This window comes from Acartia tonsa, chromosome 13 (assembly GCF_053477335.1).
Source record: "Acartia tonsa isolate MP-2025a chromosome 13, ASM5347733v1, whole genome shotgun sequence".
Lineage (NCBI taxonomy): Eukaryota > Metazoa > Arthropoda > Copepoda > Calanoida > Acartiidae > Acartia > Acartia tonsa.
This window is the reverse complement of record NC_137272.1, coordinates 15652117-15675374: the sequence shown is the minus strand read 5'-3', so window position 1 is coordinate 15675374 and position 23258 is coordinate 15652117. Positions and strand designations below refer to the sequence as shown.

The window sequence follows — 23258 nt, the reverse complement described above, 5'->3', positions numbered from 1 at the left end:
GTTATTAATTTACTGATAAAAAGGAAGCCGGCTAAAGTTTCTTTTTAATACGATAATAATAATCTATTAATATAGAAATCATGAAAGATCGATTTTCAACGCATGAACAACCTCATGATGCATGTAGGGAGGGAGGGGACATTGGACTGTAAATTACACTGGTACCCAAAGTTTTATAACGATGGTTTCTTAATTATTGGCCAAAAACCTTTGGTGTACATTTGTTTAATTGTGAATGGTCTTTTTAACTAATAATTTTAATCTACAGAAAGGGTAATTAAGTTTGTCATCAATATTATCGTCTATTGTATTAAGCCTTTCTGCATACATTTTTCACTATCTAACCTCTTTTTAAAAACATTATTTAGTCATAAAACAAAATAAAAATATTTAAATTAGCTGAAAAAATATGCAAAGCATTTTATGTAAATTTTTATCTGAAAATCTTTTTTAATTTCGAGAGGATTATAATAATTATCAGTTTTCTATAATCTTCATATTCTCTACCCCTCCCCCACCACCTCCCCTACCCCTCACAAATAGATTTTTACTGGCGAAGCTTCTCTATAAATCACTTTGTCTGTCCGTCTGTAAGTGAGTCCATAACGCTCTTGGAGAAATTTGATTATATCTTATTTTATTTTCCTCCCACAAATCACAATGTCCGTTTGTCCATCCATAATTTTTTTATTCTTCGCTACTTATAGATGTTGTCATCTTTTTGTTAAAAGCGGTGTTTCTCCCATACTTTAAAAAAGATTCGTAAATATATATTAGGAAAAATGCGCTGCTATATAAATATTTGTTTTTTTGTATGACTATGCATATCACCTTTTTAAAACTGATATATCAAAAAATAATAAAATTCTATATTTCGTGATTCGCGCATTGTTCAAAAACTGAAAAGGGTGTACATTAAAATTAAAATCATATTTCTAAAAAAACTCCACAAAATCCTTTGTAAAGTTGATTATACCTGACATATTTTCGACAACTTGTGTTTTTTGTCGTTTTTGTGGCATTCAATGGCTGGTATATTATGAACAGAACTATATTTCAATGACATATAAAGTAATGGATTTATTATTATTTGGATCTTACCCCAGTTTATCATATACACTGATAAAATGATACTTGTAGCTGGCTAAAATAATTATACCCGTCCCCTTCCCTCCTAAAATGGATGAACGAACAGGCCAATAATTGATGTTTATGTTAGCAACCTAAATTGACGACAGTTTTCCCTGTCATAATATCTACGTATATTCTATATCCATTCCTACCGTATCTGTGTTGATATATTGTCAGCATAAAAGCCTAACAGGGTCGTAAAAGCTACACACGTTGTCCTATTGCTAACAAAGTACATTACTCTCTCTCTCTCCTCAGCTCCAGTCAAATATTTTCCAATCATTTTTTTCCTCTCTGTAATTTTCAGACTTAAATCTCATGACAATTAGTTCGATACTTAAAAAAGTTAAAATTGTAAACAAAGAAAAAAAGGGCTATACACAATTAATTGTCTTTAAAATTACATTGATGGGTATAATAAGAAGTTGTAAGGATTTTGAAAAATCCTGTAAATGGTAACAGAAAGCTATTTAAAAGTTTTTTTGTGTGGTTTTGGGCTATTTTTAGTTCACCCATCCCTTGAATACTAAGACCCCTAGAAACTAATCGTGAAGGTGTTTTTTTCTTAAAAACAATTAAACATAATTTCTTGTGTTTTTTTCTGTCTAAATTTTGTTAACATTTCAAAAACTCTAATTTTAAGTATCAGTCCCAAGCTCAGTGGGTAATATTGACCAAACAAAATCTGTGCATTACTGTCCAACTGAGGGGGGGGGGAGGGGTTAATAGGATGGTTTAAAATAGAATATCAGATCCCACTTTGGGGGGAGGGGTGAATCAAAAATGAAGTGGGAGGGGGGGGGGGGGAACTTCAATACTTACAAGTCTATATTTGTTTCAAAATCAACTGGAAAAAAAATTGTGGAAAAAAAGAGGTTTCATTGTGTTAAATGGAAAGAAATTAAAGAAGGGGGAAAGAGGATTTTCCATAGGTTTATCAACTTTTTTTTACATTCATTTTATGCAAATTGAGGACAGTTATGTCCAGAAGCATCAAAATTCAACTATTTAGATTAAAAAAGAAGAGTTGTCAAAACAATAATGCTTTTTTTGATGTATTGTTCAGATGTGCAAAACCAAACGGCATAGAGACAGAGTAAGACAGACAGACGAACATCCATGACTTATTAGTTAATAATTATAGAGTAGAATTTCTACTAACCAAAAAAAGTATGGAAAAACTACAAAGACAGTTAGGCAATAATTGTAACGAAAAAAAACTTTTTCCTTATATGACTTTGAAAGAAGTTTTTTATTACTTATATAAAAAAGTTAATATTTTATTAATTTTTAGTACAGCTATATACTATTTAAGCCAACTTATTTTCTTGCTTATTGATGGCTTTCAAAAAACAGATTCTTAAAATTTATCCTTTGCTTGTTATTGCTAAACAATTTATTAAATTTTAAGTATGAAATTAATATATAAAACTTATTTGTCAACGCAAAAATTCCCTTATTTTAATTTTGTATGCTCCTGCTACACATTTTAATTTATCTGACAGTCAAATTTGCCAAAGTTTTAAAAAGTTTTTTTTGATGCCTTGGTGGTGACTTGGTGATAGGGGGACAATTTCATTTACTAAGTATATTTGCGATTACTTTTATTTAATGAAATCTTCCAATTTTTAACATTTACAAAATGGCCTGCTTTATTGCATCAAGATCCATGACAGATCTATATAGGAAATAAACGTCTATAAATGAGCTCGAGTCTTCCAATGGTAAAGTGTTTAAAACTCATAGTGCTCCAATAATCCATAATAAACTCTCATTGACCAAAGCGATAAGACCTTTATTCTATTTGTTTATGGAATGAATTAAGTTTTTCACTTCATGTAGATATTTGAATTACATTGAAGTATTTAATCCTTATTTCATAAATAAAAAATATACGTTCATAACAGAGTAAATCTAAGAAAACTCTATTTTTAAAGAATTCGATTGTGGCGACACTTCCTTTGTGTTAAAATTTTAAAACAAAAATTTTAATCATATTAACCCTTTGGTGATGGTAATGTGAAAAAATATAATTGAAAAAATCTTTTTAGAATCATTTAAATTAATAAATATTTACTTCTTTCTTTTAGATAGTAATGGCGGGGGAGGAAAATTGATTTATTGAGAAATAGATAAATAGATATGTACTTATAGAAAACTAGCCAATAGCGATATAGTTATATTGAGCCAACTCTAGTAATTTATATGTATGCACCTTTTTATAATTTTGTAGCGCAACTACTCTACATTCTAGTATACAAAAGTAACAGGATGTCTGTGTGTAACTCACTAACCGCTGAACCGATATGTTTCTCCTTTACAATTATTATAGGTCCAGGGAAGGTTTATAACTTTTCTTGGGGAGGTTACCATCAACCTCCCAAGAGAAATCTCCCGTAGAGGCTTCTTATGTCCTAGCCGCTAGTCCTATTATATAAAGTAGTAAGGTATGACGGTAAAAATGTAGTAAATTAATTACAATTTAGGCAATTAATATTTCTAAAATCATCTTTGGACAAAAATTTTCAAATGTTATAACACGTATATAGCGGTTATTTACAATTTCAATCAAATTAAATAAGAACCAATTACTTTAGATTTAATTAGGCTTGTACATATCTTGTTAAAGCTACAACTGTTTTTTAAGTCGTTATCTTATTCTTAATAAAACGTTTTGAAATTCACGTTTGTTTTTTGTAACATACATTGATTTTTTTAACAAGGTAAATATATATAAATGATAATTTAATTGCCTTAATCAATGCTTTTATATCACGTTAAATTTACTTTTTTAACAAGTTATATCAAGATATAACTTATAAAAAATATGATAAATAATAAAAAAATCAAGTCCTAATTGGCCTTTAGTATTATTGTATTATTAAAAGCGAAACTTTTCTATACTTGGGGTCTTGTGTATCGGTTAGATCTTTTTGTTAATAAAGGCATGTTAGAATTGTCCAATCGATTTCAAACCTTGGAACGTCTTTAGCATGTCTTTAAACAAAATCATGTATATTATGTATTATAATCATTATAATTTGATTTTTGCTATTTTTAAAATAATTTTTTCTTCTTCTTCTGTAACTTAATTTAATTATTAAAAAGAGAGAAAATTATAAAAAATGCTAGTTATTTCAAATACTTAGAATACGATTATAATTGATAAAAGACCTTATTATAATTTATATTTTGTAGAAATACATTTATAACAGCTTTAATTATGTATAATAAATTTATGGAATTTCTGCTTTTATAAATCATAAAAATTAAAAGAATTTTTCATTGAGAAATTAGAAATGGATTATAAAGAATGGACGATAAATATACATACCCTATTATAACAAACATAAATACCCTTATTGGTTGTAAAGTTTGGACTCTGCTAGTTTGAACAAACCAATCAAGATTTGTGCCAAATTTCTAAAAGCTAACTATTGAGAGAACTTACCAGTATAGTTTTTATTCGTCCATTGTTCCTTCCTTACGTATATGGCCAGTATTTTATTAGCCCTTCCCCCTTTGTATAAGCCTAACAAATAACCAATCCTTTCACACACACACACACATGCATGCATCCATCCATTCAACCCTTTACATTGTGTAGCACCAACCAGAGCACTGGCCATTGTCCGCCATTTTGAATCTCAGCACAATTAGCGCGGGAATTTTATTACGCAAGGTTGCGTGATTTTTACACATAATATTTTATCCCACATTATGGTATGGTTGACATATATGCTTACAAACTTAGTATGATATATTTTTTTTGAAAAATTTAATAATTACCAAAAAAGGTAAATGTCTGCACTATGCTAATTTGTTGCAAAATTAGAGGTAAAATGCAAAAAGCTTGAGAAAAAAATGTGGCCCAAGTTAGAGAATGTCAAAGATAATTGAGCAAAACCTTTAAAGCTTTGTTATCCTAGCAGCAATCTACACTTTTTTTATAATCCATAGCCACCCTGTTAATCTTTGGTGCTACAGTTATATCGACAATTGCCACAATAAAAGTTTTCAGCAATGACTTCCAGTAGTGTATTGCATTATTGGTAACAATGGTCAAGTAAATATCAGACAAAAAACCTGTTCTACAGCAATTCCATGATATTTAAGTCATAACCACTGTTTTCAGTTATAAATTAATCGACATGACTTAATGAATTTGAACGTCAACTCACTGCTATCTTGTCTAACAGAATGAAAATATCCAGCAGGGCAGGCTTGTGTAAAGCTATGAGAATGCAATTTTAAAGCAAAGTAAAATTATTGGCGGCAAATGTTTTTTTTTTTTGGCGGCATACTTTCAGAAGCCACTAACATTTCTTAATATATTATACAGAGAAAAATGGAATAGAGAGCACGAAAAATGAGAGAGGGAGACAGATAGAGAGAGAAAGAGAGAAATACTTCAGAGGCTGAAATGTGGCTTCATACTTTCATATAGCCTCCTCTACAAAATTTTTATTCCTTCAAAAATTCTTTCTCCTCTCTCTCTCTCTCTCTCTCTCTCTCTCTCTCTCTCTCTCTCTCTTTCTCTCTCTCTCTCTCTCTCTCTCTCTCCCTCCCTCCCTCCCTCCCTCCCTCCCTCCCTCCCTCCCTCCCTCTATTTCTCTCTCTTTTGCCATTTCTTTTTTTCGCTGTTTCTGCTGTCTTGTAATGTCTCTTGCCTCAAGTCTCCTAACCTTTCCAAAGGAATTTTACTTAAGTTTGAAAAATTAAGTATTAAAAAACCAAAATATATTGAATTCTGTACATATTTTGTTTATTCATATAAATGATTTTTAGTGTTTAAAAAGTTATTGGTTGAAAAGTTTGAACACTACTGGTTTAGAACCAACCAACAAAATTTCTAAAAAAGTACCCAATTGCTTAGACCCTACAAATCAGATGACATGGTAACCAAACTTTGGGCACCAGTGTAATTTACAGTTCAATGCCCCCCCTTCCCTCCCAAGTTTTTACAAGTAATGCTATTTGAGACAATTTGTTGTATAAGATCCCTGGAAAGGCAACAGCAGCATTTATTCCTGGAACCAAAATGATTTGAAAACTTTGGAAAATAAATCTAATGTTTTGATTATTTTTTTGTAGCGAAGCTGCGCCTCCTGTCTGGTCTTTCATTTACACTATAGCTGTGCGTCTCGATTTAGGAAATCTAATTGTTTTTAGAAAGGGAAGTCCGGCTTTCCTAATTTAAATTTTAAGGAGGGTGTTGACACCACTCTACACCCCCTACAGCACGCTTCTCGATTTATTCCCACTAAAATAGACCAAAACTTGCCTTAACCACTTCATAACTTTCTAATTGTTGGAGAAATATTTTTTCATCCATTTTAAGATCTTAGTGGACACACAAAAAAAAAATAATCTTCATTATTTAATAAGGGGAAAAATCTCTCAAAGGTTCATTGTTGCTGCGCTTTCTTGAATAAAACCGTTCTTGTTACTCCTATAAACATAGTAAATAGTTGGATTTCATGTAAGAAACTTTTGTCTTTTAATATTTAGACTTGTTCAAATTAAGCCAGCAAAAAAATACAGGGATAGAACCAATGGAGATTTATTTATCTTTCCCAAATTTTTATTTGTGCACTTTGTCCTTTGTAACTGCTAATAATTGGGGGATTAAAGGGTTGTAGACTTTTTTATTCAACATTGCCCCCTCCCTCCCTGGTAAAAAGTCTTTGTAAGCAGGAAATAAGACTAAGAAAATTTTTAATTAAAAATTTTGGATTTTAATTCTAATTTTAATTATAAAAAATATATCAAATAAAAGTTAGGTACAACTATCTAATATATATATATTTGCCTCACAAAAACTGTGCTTTGTAAAAATAATAAACTAAAAAATCTAGAACTCTTTTTTCATTCTTTAAGTCTTTTTTTTGCATAACTTCGTTGATTGTTTTCTTTAAAAAACGTTGAAAATTGTGTTTAAAAGTGACAATGAAGAACAGTATTGTAATACACAGTAAAAAAACTGACAATTTAAATTTTTTTAGTTTTAAAATCCTTCAACAATTGCAGTTGAAACAGCATTCAAGAGTTGAATGAGCGGACGAACATACCCAAATTACAGAGTAGCTGCGCTACTAAAGATATTTCCTTAAGTATGTACTCAGGAATTCATTGTTTTGGAATGAATAAAGTATTTTATGTTCCTAGTAACGAATGCAGTTTTTTTTTAGTTCAATGACATGCGCGCTGAAAGACTTTTTTCGCATTGTCTAAAGCCAAAAGAACTAAAAATCCTTATATAAAAGTAACAGCATCTGTGTCTTTGTTGTACCGAAATGGTTCTTCTACACTGTAGCTTCTCATAGGTCCTGGGAACGGTTTTAAAGATTTTAAAAAAGGATGCTAAAAGAGAAATAGTCCCTGAAAAAAATTCCTCCTACCCGAATTTTTTTGCAACACTAGACACTTTTGGTGGTAGTGATGGCACTTTTCTGCACTTTAATAATGTAAAAATGCACTTAGTTAAAACAATTTCATATTAAAGAAAAGAATAAATATAAATGAAGCCAAAACTTGTTACCTATTTTCTGAATTTTTCTGTTAACGGGCCAAGACATTCCTTTTTGAATAACTACCCTATATTTTTATTTTCTTTACAATTTATCTAAATTTTAAATGATAGCTTTAAATTTAATAATAAGTACATTTATAGGAATTTTAGTGATAAATTTTTAAAACGACTCTTTCTTGCCCTAGAATAGAATATATATTACCCTTAATAATCATATTAAACTCAAATGCAATGAATTACCACTTTTTTGTCGACATTTCAAAGAGTGGTCAAAGCTGACATATTATCAACATTCTATAATGGACTAATATAACACTTTTCTGATAATACATTATGACTACATTGTTATGTTGATATAATCACAGCAGCTAGGTCTAACAGACAACCCATATAAATCTTATTTTCTTTAATATTCCAACATAAAAATTTGTATTATCCCTTTTCTTCTTGCCTAAACATTGAATATATATTCTTTAAGTATCTTACATGTTACCATCATAATGTAAAATCGTTACAGGAATGTAGGGAAAGGAAAATGGCAAAAAAGTTAATCAATTCAACCCCCCTATGATCTCTAGGTGTGAGATCTTTTGGTACACACGGACAGACAAACTCACAGACATCCTGTTACTTTTATAAAGGGATAATAATTTGAAGAAGATTAATTACATGCCATTGTCATATCCCCATATTCTTGATAAAAAGTGTGCATATCTTAGAACATTTTGGTAGGTTAAGTTACCCTCTATAACCTTTTATTAGGCTTGTTAAGAATAGTTGTTTTTGATTGAAAAAAGAAAAAGTATGTTCTTAATGAAAAACTTATAATACTTATAGTGAATTAATTTAAAATAATCATTCTTAAAATAGGTCAAATAACATGGAAGATAGAGTCATAGTTAAATTATTGCTGCACTATTTAAATAATATGAACTTTTTTATTAAAACTTAAAAAAAAAGAAAAACCGCCACATCAAAACAATTTTTTTCCCCCAGTAACTGTTTGTAAAGTCAGAATATTTACATAAATAACAAATTATAATTCTCCAAATCTCTGAGAGGCTCGTTTAACCTGTGCAGTACATTACCATTATGCAGTAGAAAGTTGTCGTGTAATACTTGGTGGGCCTTTAATATAAATGCAAAAATATATTTTGGCAGTAAAATATCTCATATTAATAACATGCAGTACATTAACATTATCATTTTAAAAATGTACAAAAGTTTTGATTTAGTCTTTAATTGGATTTTTTAATGAAAATATGCTTACTTTTAAAATTTTTTTTATTATTATGGCATTACTAAGAAGTTCCTTAAAAATCTATTTTAATCTTATACTGTTCTAAATTAATTTATTGGGTTTCTGTTTTTGAAAAATAATTTATATATACTTTTTGTTCTAGGTATGTTTTTGAGTCTTCTAGCTTATGTCCACAGAAATATTATTAATGCCCTTTTAGTTTTACGGTCTAAATAACTGAAAAACAAAAGATCTCATTATTTTTGTCCTTATATGATATTATTATAGATAATTATGTGTTAGATATGACATGATATTATAAAAATATTATTTCTCCATGACAGTTGTTATTATAACCTTGTTATTCTTCTAATGATACCCCAATTTATATTCCAAAACCAAAATCTAATCAGATTTGTATTAAAACATCCCCAGAATAGAAATCAGAAAATTATATTTATACATAAATCCAACACATTGAATGAAAAATATGAGAAATAAGGAAAATTTGACATTGAAATGATATTTGACAAGATTTTGTATATTCCATGTGATGTGAATGTACTCATATTTGTTCTGAAAATTTCACAAATACACACAAAAAGTTTGATATTTAGAATTTAATAAACGTTTTTTTTAGCGTTACAATTTCCAATAAGTTTTAAACTTTTAATTGAAGATATTGCCATTATACGTATTATTTCTTAACCTCTCTATAACTATCCCCTTTGCATTTAAAAATCAGAACAAAAAGAAATAGATGGAAAAGAGAGGAATAAAGTTTGAAAGAATGGCAAGCTATGGCACACAGTCAAATGCATTAGTTATATCCAAAAAAGTTTGAATTTATTTTTTGCATTTTTCATTCTAATTCCTAGTTGTATATATTTGTCCTAAAAGTCCAAATGTTTTACCAGATAACAAGGACGACTATATCCAACTAGAGTGAAACAGAAAAATGGAAAAAAAAGAACTTGTAACTGTAATACAGTAATAATATAAAAATTTCCTGACAAACTTATTCTCAAACAATTACGAATGAATATTTTAAGTCAGTTTATCTTATCTGAAACTTCTGTTAACGAGTAATTTTACGTTTTCTGAAAAACAGTAAAATCCTTATTATATAGTAGCTGTTTTCTGTTAAAAAAGTTTATCAAAGTAGCTGAGAGAAAGAGAGAGGGAAAGAGAGAGAAGAGGTATATTATAATGTGGAATATAGTTTCGTGTTTAAAGGCTTGACATGAAAAGACTAATTTTTAAAAAGTTTTCAGAAGCGAAGCTGCTCTATAACAAGAGTATATCCGTACATCCGTCTCATTATTTGAGTAAGTTAAGAAAATCTTTCTTGTTTATTGACGGATTTTAAAGATTTAAACCCATGAATTAATTGAAATTTCAACCTTTTCTGGTCTTTTTTTTAATGTTAGCTTTTTTTTGGCTGCGCTGATTATAAACATAATTGTCCTTCTTGTTACATTAAACACAAAGGGTATACATTATTTTTAAACTCTCATTTGTTTCATTTTCATTTAAAAGCAATACTTTGAAAAATTACAGCAATAACCATCATGTCCATAAGGAGCGCAGCGATAACAAGATAACAATATTTTGATGAAATAACATTATAGTATGTATCAGTAATGATTTGAAGGAAAAGTAAGAATTTTTTTGCAATATCTTGTAGTTAGGGTTCATAAATCATTAATTACAAGGTAAAACATACAGACACACCCTACCATAGTCATAGAGTATATGCGCTACTATGTATTATTATTAATCCTTTTATTGAAAGAAGAATTGCTGGACTAATTCTGATGTATCACCAAGATTATCACTTTTATTCTTTGGCAACTTGCATCAAATAACATAATTATCTTGTGCAAATTATAGAGTAGCACTGCCACGTTATAATTTGGGACTGTCTGTACGTTCTTGTGTCTGTCCATCCAATAGTATAATGATCTTAATTTTGATAATTGAAAAAATATTTAATAAATTTTATGAAAATGTCATATTAAGGGATTTATTGACGATATAGCTGCGCTATATATTGATATAATTGTCCTTGTTTTATTAAACATATGGATCTTTAATATAAAAAAAGGATAATTATCTCTACATGAAGCGTAGCAACTCTATAATACAAGATATTTAATAAGTAGGTTTTAAAAAAAAAAACACTCATATAGTATTATTAATATTTTGCCTGCTACGAATTGGTTGTAATTTTTAGGGAAGCTTTAGAAAAGTCTAAGGCTAGTTTTAGGCTATATACCTGACCTACCCCGCCCTCCCTTAGATGCTAGAGCCGCAGACTCTAGTAGATAGATAAAGAAGATGATCTGAAATGATATATATTTCTACTTTTTCACGTCCAATTATTTTTCCCCACATATTGTCACCCATCCCCCCCCCCCATGAAAAAATAATCCCCCTCCCAACCCCAAGGGGGACAGTATCCCCCCCATTACTTTCTTATCTTGGTATGGGCTCTGGATAATTATAGTAATGAAACCAATAAACGCCTCTATTTTCTGGTGTCCATTACCTACCGCATAATGTTAAATAGCCATAATTTTTAATATTTACAAAAAGACTTAATAGCAAAACAAATTGAGTGTTTTACTGTTCAAAAAGGTCTGTTTGCGCTGTTTTAATAATTCCAAATATAATAAATCAGTGGAATTAAATGCACACCCCTTATTTTCTATATTTCTAACGGGATAATAACGGATATACCATTAAAGCAAAAAAAATTGTGGAAAAGTTTTGACACTGTTACTGTGTACTACCCCTAAATTTTTAAGCTAACGAATAGCAAATAAAGTAAATAAAATAAGTAAAACAATCATATTTTCCCTAAGGCCTTATCCCTTAAAAACCTGATAATATTTCTCTACTTATTGATAAAAGATAAAGATATAAAGGGAAAAGGATTTACTATATACATATATAAAATACAATGTTATTAATGATGGCCATTAGGAATACAAGAAACTTATAACTACTAAGTAACTCCATTGTAGTCGATGTTACTTTAGATATGTTGATAAAATGACAGCCTAAAGTTCGGTGTGTGTGTGTGTTTATGTGTGTTTGTGTGTGAGTGTGTGTGTGTAAAAGGTTGGTTTTTTTGTGAATATTATTTGTTAATATGTAATAGGGTGAACAATTAAGCAAATAACATGTAGAAAACCTGTAGGGTTATGACAATGAAAAAAAAAAAATTTTCCCAAAACACTTTGGATACTCTTTGAATATAAGGTGGGGAAATATAAGGGGGAAAATAGGGCCGTAGAACAAATTCAAATTAAGGAAAAAAGGTAAAAATAGGAGAAGAGATAGATAGAAAGATAGATAGATAGATAGATAGATAGATAGATAGGAAGATAGATAGAAAGAAATAGTGTGAAAATAGGAAGCGTAATGCATTAGAACAAGACTAAAATGAATTAAAAACCAAAGTTTTCTATAAAAGTAGTATAATAATTAATTTCTCTTTGGAGGGTGATGATATCATTCCCCAAAATATTTCTAAACCTTTCCATTACCTATAAAAAGCTACAATGTAAAGAAGAATCATATCGGTTCAACGGCTAGAAAGATCATTCTGTACACACAGACAGACAGCCTCACAGCCATCCTGTTACTTTTGTAGGACATTTTGCGCAATTTTAAATGATCAACTTTAACAAAAAATCTTTGGGAGACAAAGATTTAAATGCCATTAAGTAGTCCAAACTAAAATCATTTTTCAGTAATTCTATCCCTCCCATGTTAACTTACTTCACTAATGTATGTTTGCAAGGTGTTTTAACCTTTAAGCCAAATTTTATAACAAATATTTAAACATTTCCTGGATCTATGAGAAGCTACATTGTAAAGGAGAACCATAATGGTTCAGCGGTTAGCGAGATCATTGAATACAGACAGAGAGGAATGCCTTGGTCCTTAATAAGAACTTAACCCTATAGAATGCCAAATAATACTTAAAGAGAAAAACCCTACAATAAAAAAAATTGCTATAATAAAATATTTTTTGTAATGTATGCACGTCTAGTTTCTAGTACTTAGACAGGAAGAAATATTTTTCTACTTATGGTGTTTCTAGATTATCACAAAAAAAAGATTTGCTTAATAATGTTTCTTAAAGCCAACGATTTAGAGAACGTGATAGTAACACTTTGGATAAGACTAGAATTTACAGTCCAATGTCCCCTCCCTTCCTGCCTTTTACCACAATGTTGAGTTTTTATCTCAAATATAAATATGTTCGGCCAGGAAGGTTTTAAAATGGAGACTTCAAAAAAGGTTATTGAACAAAATTATAAATTTCCTTTTAAGATAAACAATAAAACAAATGATCATAATCATTATTATATGAAAAATAAAATTTCTTCAGATGCTATATCCTTCTTTAACTTTTCTATTATCCTTTAAAAAAATCTTTTTAAAATAACTAAAAAATCTTCCAATTTTCTGAAACCTCCGTGTACATTTTTGCCCAAAAAGTATTTAGTAATATAAATCTTCACTTAAGAAATCGTAAGATTAATTATTTTGAAAATGACCCGTAAGTCTTGGAAAAAACGGACAGTTGTAATGTAGACAAGGGCAAGGGTTTCCAAAGGCAGATGAGCTAAAACTAAAAAATGAAATAAATCCATAAAGTGAATCTTTTAAATCAAACAAATAAACTCGAACATGAATTTGTAGAGAGTCATAACTTAATAAGCAGAATATTAATTTAAAGGTTTAAACCAAATTGTGTATGAAAATTTTTTGCAAAATTGCGTAGATAAAGTATTCTAATTAAGGACATACTTGTTGGATGTACCTTGTTGTCCTAGGAATCATTATTCTAAAAATCAAATTAATAGGATAATTACATATTACAAAAATTGTTGTCAAAAAGTTAAAAATCAGCATTTTTCAAATTAACGTACAGACCTACGATGAATTATAGAATAGCTACGCTTCTAATAAGTCTTTAGTAAGTGTAAAAAGTAAGAGGTTATGGGGGGGGGGGGGAGAGAGGATGAAAGGCCAAACTAATGGATGGTGGGAGAGAAAAAAAGTTATTTGTAATGATTGTCAAATACTTTACTCAGAACTTTTTAGGATTGGGAAAATTAATATTAAAAAAGAAGCAGCTTATAGTGCCTTACAAAAAATTAATTCTTACAATACAAATAAATGACCAATGGTAAAATGCATTTTGGCATGGCCTATCAATGGTCATTTGTATTGGATGACGTCATTTTTTGTTAGGCACTATAAGCTGCTTCTTTTGTAATATGTTATTTCTGCGCTACTTTAGGACATAAAGTCTTTATTTTTCATAATGTTTATTCCTTTGAAAAAGCTAGGTAAAGGGAAAAAAGTTTTTACTTAGCTTAATATCATTAAACATACATTATGACCCTTTAAGATATACTATCGGTTACGCCCTTAGCCTTTAGGTTAGGGCTAGAAAAGCATAAAACAGCCATAAACAATATGAAGATTAACCTAAAAAAGTAACCTAAAACCACTCTATATAAAGAAACAAAGATTGTTAAAAAATGTAAAAACAAATAAATATTTCGAGGGAAGATTAACTTTGCGTTCATTGTCCTATCTCTGTTTCATAATAATTCTTAACCTTTCTTAATGCTTATTAAGAAAATGTAATTTAGCATTAAATGATATAAATATAAAACAAGGGGCTTTAACATCCATTGAATGCGTAGCTTATACAACTAAGAAGTTCACTTCAGGGATAAGAAAATAGACATAAATTGATAAGAATCACTGAAGATGTTCATTAATTCTGTAGATTAAAATTATCGGTCGAAAAGTTTGGACACTGCTACTTTAAAACGAACAACTCAAATTTGATAAAAGTACCCAAAAATATTTTAGCCAACAATTAGATATCGTTGCTATTAAACTTTGTATACCAGTGTAATTTACAGTCAAATGTCCCAACATTTTTGAAGGAACCTACAGACAAACAAACATTGCTTGTAGAGTAGCCCTCCTCCCAAATAAAACTAAATATCTATCTATCCAAACATTGATTATATCACCCTTGAGACACATTAATGAGTTAAGAAATATACTGATAATAGTTAATGGGGGTTAAGGGGGGGGGGGCATTGGGGTGGGGAATACAATTATTTTTCATATTTTTATGAACTGATGGAGTTTCCGTTTTTAGAAAGCTTATCGTAATGTCTTAGAATGGTTTTAGGCTATTTTTTTGCCCCCTTTTCTATTTAAAGATGAAAACGTTTTTTTTATATTTTTACTGAATGATTTTTCTTATATTTCTTATTAAATGGCATATTTAAGGTCAATTAGACTTAAGAATAGCTTTTGACGTTTATTAGAGGCGCTTCTTCTATAAACATAACTTAATAACTCATTAACATTATCAATTTTGACTTTATAACAATTTATTGTTCTTTTTTTCTCTAAAAATATTATACGTTGAAGCAGACAAGGACACAAAAAAAAATAGTCTAAAACTATATGGGATTATATTGTGTTGATTTCAGGCGTTTTTATGCGCCTTTTCCACTTCAATTACAGCCTCAAGTTTTAAAGTAATAACACGATTCTTTTCTGTTTCAGAACTCCATCCGTCACAACCTGTCGTTGCACAACAAGTTTGTGCGGGTGCAGAACGAGGGAACGGGTAAGTCCAGCTGGTGGATCATCAACCCCGACGCAAAGACTGGCGGCAAATCCTCGCGCAGACGCGCTTCTAACACAGAACCAGGTGATTGATTGATTGATTTTTATAAAATGGCCGCCATTTTGTTTTTTCCCGTATTTTTTAAAAAAATGCTCTACTCTACAATTCCATCGACGGGTCTGAACGTCAGTTTGTCATTTTATTGTACCTTTAATATAAAATAGTAAGATTTTTTTATCAAAAGGTAAAGATTTTGGAAATTATTGGTATGAGGCGTATTCAGGGAAGCTTCTTAAATTTCTATGGGTGGTTTAAGGCTATTTTCCCCGCCCTCTCCTAGAGTCGAGGGGCGAGGCAACTATTGTTGAAATTAAAAGGAAAAATGGGAAGTAACTGATTGCATTTTTGTTTGCTAGTTTAAATTTAAAATTCAACAGAATACAAAGAAAAACTACAGGAAATTAGGAACTGTGCATTCAGCGAGAAAAAAACATTATTTTAAATTTAATTTAATTACCGTCAAGTTTATAATAACTTATTTAACAGCTGCATTGCTATAAGTAATTTTTAATCGATACCAAATTATTTTCAATTGACTTATTCCTGACAGAAAAAGTTCAGAATTTTGATTTTTATTGTCAGGCTATTTATTCCTATATAAAAATGCTTTAGAGTACAAAAAAGTTGTATTCTTAAAGTATCGCAGATGAATTATTTTTTGAAATAAATGTTTGTTTGTCAATAATTGAAAATTCCCTTCTTATTTTTGTGTAAATTCTAGTTGACTTTTTTTTAGCAATTTTCTGTCAAATTTCCAATGAAAAATTCTTTATTTTACTCTCTCTCTCTTTCTTTTTACCTATCTATCTGTCTATCTTTCTCCTTTTCTCTCTCCCTCTCTATTTATTTATGTATCTATCTAACTACTATTATTGGTTTTCTAATATTTTGTTAACTTCCTAAAAAGCAATGCCCTCTCCCCTAGTTATTTTTTATCCAAGGTGGGGCAATTTTTAGCATTTAATTTAAAATAAACAAATAAAAATTTATGTTTAATTGTAGCACAGCGAAAAATTTTAGTTTAAGATAGAACAGTAAATTGTAATACAGTAACCATTAAAATTATATATAATCAGTAGTTATAAGTTTAAGGGAAACCATATCGGTTCAGTGGTAAACGAGATCTTTAGCTACAGACAGACATGTTACTTTTATATAATGATTGCCCCGCTATTTTCCCTTTGTTGAATTGTCTTACGAAAATCTTAATCTACAGACAGACACACAGATAGACATCCTGTTATTTTTATGCTATAAATTGGCACGCCCCTGTCCCTGTGTTGAATTGTCTGCATGCTAGTCTCAAAAATCTACAGGCCGTGCCTTCACTTCCGTACAGGCTTCACAAAAGAAAATCGTCAGAGCCGCCATATTATTACAATGCACTTGATTCACTCTCCCAATTATGATAAACCAAATTACCCCTTCCATAGGTTATTTGTTAAAAAGTTGAGATATTTCTTGTTTTAAACCAACTAATTATAATTTAATAAAAGTACCCAAAGTTTTTAGGCCAACGATGGTTATAAAACTTTGGGTGCTAGTGAAATTTAAAGTCCAATGTTCCTTACTTCCCTATCTTTTTGTCTTTTACTACGGAAGCCAAGGCACACCACCATTCTACAGTTCTGCAAAATAAATCATTTTTATTTCAAATTTTGTTTTCATTTCTTTGATATAATTTCTGTCAAAAATAAAGACTTTATCGATATGTTGTTTTTTTTCTGTTTGGCTGGTATAGTAGAACTAGACAGTCACCTTTTAACTCCTTTTTATTTACTTTTTTCTTATGTAAGCTTAATAGATTTATTGACTACCAGGGGCTTCGCCTTTAACAGATAGGTATACCTAATATTTGTAACCTAAAGAACAATTCCAAATATTTTTACATGAAATGTTTCTATCAATTATCCATAACTTTGTTTTGTTTTCTTCTAAATCTCAGGGATCTAGGGGATAAGACAAGAAATCAATACCCCCCCCCCCTCCCCCAATAATACTTTATATTCTACGTATTATTTTGGGGAAGAAATGGGGGTGTAGATCTAATTTAACTACCATTATCCCCTCCCTCCCGCCCTGTACATTAGCTCTGCAGTTTTATACATATACAAGTGTGTTCAATTTATGCAAAAGTTATTTCTTTTTTTTTAAATACAGTTATTTCCATAAGTGGCACAGAAAAACATTACTTCAATTTAGTTTTATAATACAAGTAAAACCATTTTCTCTTGGCATTTCTCTTGGGAGGGTAGAAGTTAACTGCCCTTTAAATAGCTATATACCTTCCATGACCTACAAGAAGCTTTATTATAAAGGAGAACCATATCGGTCCAGTGCAGCGGTTAGTAATATCCTTTAGTACACACAGATAAACATTTTGTTACTGTAATTGAATGAAAGATTAATTTATCATCCATTGTCCTATACCAATGCAGGGAGGGAGGGGACATTGTGCTGTTTATTAGAATAGTCCCCAAAGTTTTATAATAATGTTTTCTTATTCGTTAGTTGAACAACTTTGGAGACCAAAGATAATTTTAATTGATTGGATCATTAATTTGAGTGTTCAAACGTTGCAACTGCTAATTAAAATCTACAGAAGGATAATTTTGTGTACCATAATTGGGGATGTACATCAGTTTATCGGCCATTGTCTTATCCCTTTACACCCCTGATAAAAATGACAGAAAAGTTGAGTGAAAAACCCTAGAAAATGTATGATAAATGAAACATTGTTTGTTTGTTGTTGTCTCTAGCTCTACAACAGAATATAATTTGATCAAAGAGAGTGACATCTCTTCTGTTTGACAGGAAAGCATCACTAGGTTAAGAGAGGGGGTAGTGTTTAAATTACCTACTAAAAATAGCTTAAAACCATCGTATAACCAGCAAATATATTTTCTGCAAATAAGAACGCATCCGGTTTAGCAGTTACCGAAATCTTAAGGTTCAGACTATCACACAGACATTGCACTACTATCTACATTCTTATATAACCACAATTTTTTCTTTAAATTTTCATCTATTTTATATGATTTTCATCCCCATCCCCAAATTTGATATATTTTAAGTTTTGGGTCAACGTAGTAGATGGAATTTTTAGTAGCAATATTGTCTTAAAATATTATTTTCCAGTCTTATGTAATGAAAAAAAAGCAAATTATTTTTAGGTAAAGATTATTAATATTAAAAATTTATAGAACAAAAACAAACAAGGAATACTTTATTCTTTCTAGGGAAGCTAACTTTTTAAATTATTAACTTTGTTTTTATTTCAGGCAAAGGCTACGACAACAAGCGACGTGGCAGATCCAAGAAAAGTCTGGACATCCTGCGGGGCGGAGCGGACACTACACCCTCCCCTGGCATGGACGGTTTCCCGCCCGACGGCATGCACCCAGGATTCCCCTTCCACCACGACATCCGGTTACGCCCGCCTGGCGTACCCGACTTCGGCGGAAGAATGTCTCCCGGCGGAGTGCCCGGTGGCATGCCTGAGTTCTATCAGGACGGTGGTTGGCAGACGGCTGAATATATGTCGGGCTACGGCGGCCACATTCCGCCGCCAGAATTTAGACCTGACGGATTTTGCGGCGGCAGCGAACAAGAACGTGCCATGGTGCTGGAACGCATGGGCGGCATCCCAACGGCTGCTCAAATGGCTGCGGCTGCGGCCGCGGCTGCCCAACAGCAACGCCAACAAAATGGTTTCTACCGCGGAGGAGCTTCTGGCGGTGGATTTGGCGGACAGGACGGCTATCCGCACTCGCCCATAATTCCTCATGAATTTGCAAACACAGCAGGCACCCTCTCCCCCAACCCACACAACAGCTTCCCCTCTCCTGACCACCACGCAGGTCCACACCAACAGCACGGTGGCAGCAGTCAACGCGAGGCTATGATGTCACCGGCTGACCACCAAAACGGCGGGTTCTTCAATGTTGCTGCGGCCACCGGTGGAATGCCCGCCCCTGACTCACCGGCCCCCGGCAGTTCATCCAGCTCATCTGGGTCCATTCTGGAGCGGGCGCTAGCCAAACAGGAGCCGCCCTCACCCCACATGCCCGGAAGCACTCCAGTACCGCAGCCAACTGGTGGCATGTCCTCCACCCCGCCAACAAGCATGGCTGGCAGTGTCCCAACCTCTCAATCAAGTGATGATTGGTCAGCAGCTAATGCTGCAGCGGCTGCTGCAGCTGCTGCCGGCCAAGGTGGACAACACCCGGTGTTCTCAGATGTCAATGTTGATGAGTACATAAAACAGCATGATTTTGCGTCGGCAGCCGCGGCCAACGGCATGGAAGGTATGGTTGAGTATCATGGCTATGCAGCGGCCGCCGCTGCTGCTCACCACCACCAGCATCATCATCACCACGTGCAGGCGGCAGTGGGGCAGCCTGGCGGTCACGGAGTGAATCCTCAGCATGCGGCAGAACAATATCACCACCAACAGTATGCGCACCACACTGCTGTGTCTGTGGGTCCTCCATGGGTCAGATAATTAATAAAATGATTATCCAACTAGCCTAGTTAAAAGCTGTGTACATAGAAAATACAAATTTTTGGCGCCATTTTTGGTCCATGCTGGTGAATGTTTTGAAAGCAAAGACGACTTTTATATGTGAGCAAAGACGACTTTCATGTGGTTCTGAAATAAAAAAACGCGGCAAGGAAAAATCTCGCTGCTAAGCTCTCTGTTGTGTAAATATATGTTGTTGTAATGGTACCTTCGGTGTAAAACTTGTAGGTATACCTATCATCTAGGTATATCTATCTTGTAGAACTTATTTATATCTATCCTTGCAGTGTGTTCTATGGGCATTAGTATTAGTAATTAGTAGCAAATTATTTTAAATTTGTTGTACTGTAGTTATGATTAGAGAAACTATTATTATATAAAGACAAATATGATTTATAAATTATAATAAAAAAGTGATTTTGTTATCATTTTACAAACAAAAAAGTTAATTCTGACTTATAGTATATGTATACTAAAACCACAAAAATTTAGACTGAAATACAGTGAATAAAAAAATATGTAATTTCATGCCTAGAAAAGTAAAGGCATGTATATGTAAGAAATACAACCAGTTACAAGAAAACCATGTTAATGTACAGTTATTAGCCAGTTTTTAGTTTTAATTAATTATCTATCAATAAAAATAGTCCATTGTTTTTATCCAATATGTATTTCAATTATAGCTTATCTTATAAATTCATTATATTTATAATTGGTAAGGTTTTTGACAATTAAAATGCCAAAGAGTTGGTTTTTATGTATCCTTTTCAAAAATTAAATAAGAATTTCAAACTACATTTTTATTTCAAAGTATCTTTGAAAAACCTAGTTTAAAAAAATTTCATTAAAAGAAATCTAAAAAATGTGCCATACAAAAATTTATTTTAAGACATTCTCTAAAAAAAACTATTTACAAAATGCCAAAATGTTTCAATATGAATATTTTTAAATAAATGTTTAATAAAATTATTATTCAAAAGTATGAAAAAGTATTTAAACTGTTTGTAAAAAAAACTGTTTAATTTTTTTGGCATTCTTTGAGTTTTATGATCAGTTACTTCTTCCATTTCTTTCTTTCATATTTTTTTCTTCATATAATTTGTTTGGAGCAGCTTTTTACAGCATTAAATGTTTTTTTGTTCTATAGTATAATACACATTTTTTAGCAATCTATTTAAGTTTTAAGCTTTGCTGTAAAATAGCTAAACCTTTTATTTTACTGTGATATTTGTATGTAGAAAGTAAAAAAAAATGCTTCTTTTCTTTATAATTTTTTTTAACTCGAAAGATTAGGTTAATTAAAAGCATAATTTAGTATTAAAAAAGAACATATCAGTGTTTTAAAATTGCTTATTTTGGTTCAGTTTACATTTTTTGTTTAAAATGCAGATTTTTTTTACAGAAAATGTGTGAAAAAAATTTGAATATTCCACATGCTGTACAAGAAAATTTTAATCAAATTATGAATTGAAATGATGTAAATTAACCTCAGAGGTTGAATTTATAATTAACTTTGAAACTTTTTAATAAAATTTCAAGTGAATTTTAAATGTGAAAAAAAAACTTATTCTCAGTTTTTAGTTCAGATTACATAAAACTTAGGAAAAAATCTGAAAAGTGACATTTTTTATCCAAAAAATAGCATAGAAATATGCTCTAGTATAAAGTATTTAAGCTAGCTATCTAGTAGCTTAAATCATAAACTATTGTTATCTATTAATATAGTTAAGTTGGTATATAAAAATTATAAAAATGTGTATGTTTTGAAATTTGTTTCTTTTTACAAAAAAAAAAGAAATTTGAGTATTGAATAAAAATTGTTTTATTGATAGAATTCTCAGTGTTTAATAAAAATTGTCAGAATGTAATTTTTTGTTTTCTTCATTTGGCGAAGCGAAGCTACTCTATAAGTCTGTTGTTTATGTCATCTGTCTGACATAGCATTATGGACCAGGGATAGGTCAATAGTCGTTTATATGTTATACAAGACACCATAAATTACGATAAACATAATTACCCCTTTTGTACATAATTTTTTGGGGGGAAATTATATGGTCACTGCTAGTTGGTATCAACCAATCTTTATTTAACTAAAGTCCCCAAAGTTAAGAGGAAATCTTCTTGGGGGCCAGTGTAATGTCTCCTCCCTCCCTGAGTATAATGAAATTTCGATCTTGAAATTTCCCCGACAGCAAGCGAAAATTTTGTGAGATTAAAAAAACCTTTCATTGGGGATGTTGTTAGGTAAGCTTGAAAATTTCAAAAAATACCCAATAGTTAATCCTATTATATAAAGTACTAAGCGTATTTTTCTGTCCCGAAGGATCTCGCTAACCGGTGAACCGATATTGTTCTCCTTTACAGTAAAGCTTCTTATAGGTCATGGGAAGGTTTTAAACTATTTTTGGGAAGGGTGTCTTTAACCCCCTCCACAAAAAAATTTTTTTTACTCTTTTAAAACTCAAAATTAAAATGGGATGAGGTCAACTTTTCCCCCTCCTACCTTAAGTGCCCCTAGAGGCTTCTAGGGGGCGTAGCCGCTAGTTAATAGATAATTTAGTGTAAGTTTGACTTTAGTTTGACGTTTGACAACTATACAGTCTATACTACCCTCTGCAATTTGAAGCAGAAATTGGTTTTGTCTCAACTGACCAAGCTAAATTAGCTTGATTCACTTTACTAAAAGACAAAATGAATTGAAAATAATTGCTAAAATCGAAATATATCTTCATGTTTAAGAATAGTGTATTTTTTAAAAATAGGTTGAAAAACATACTAACTTTTAATTTTTCGTGTTTATTTAGAAAAAGATCTCGAAAACGGCTGAACAGAACGTGTTCTGTTTTCTAGGAAAGCATATTATTGGTCCTTTAAAGACCGTATAAACTTTTTTTCTCTCTCTCTTTCTCACGCTCGCTTTCTCTCTCTCTCTTTTTTTCTTTCTTTCTATGTCTCTCTGTCTCTCTCTTTCCCCCCTCCCCCCCCCCCTCTCTCTCTCTCTCTCTCTCTCTCTCTTTCTCTCTCTTTCTCTCTCTCTCTCTCTCTTTCTCTCTCTCTCTCTCTCTCTCTCTCTCTCTCTCTCTCTCTC

The 23258-nt window shown here is 31.3% G+C and overlaps 1 protein-coding gene across 1 annotated transcript in view; it reads left to right on the top strand.

The window, feature by feature from the left end:
* LOC145334886 (uncharacterized) overlaps nt 1-22038 on the top strand; it is an 89205-nt gene extending 67167 nt beyond the window's left edge. The window contains exons 5-6 of the mRNA XM_080180500.1: nt 15525-15672; nt 18930-22038. Coding sequence (XP_080036626.1) covers nt 15525-15672; nt 18930-20152 — 1371 coding nt within the window. The 3' untranslated portion in view covers nt 20153-22038. The remainder of the gene's footprint in view (nt 1-15524; nt 15673-18929) is intronic.
* The last annotated feature ends 1220 nt before the right edge of the window (nt 22039-23258 follow it).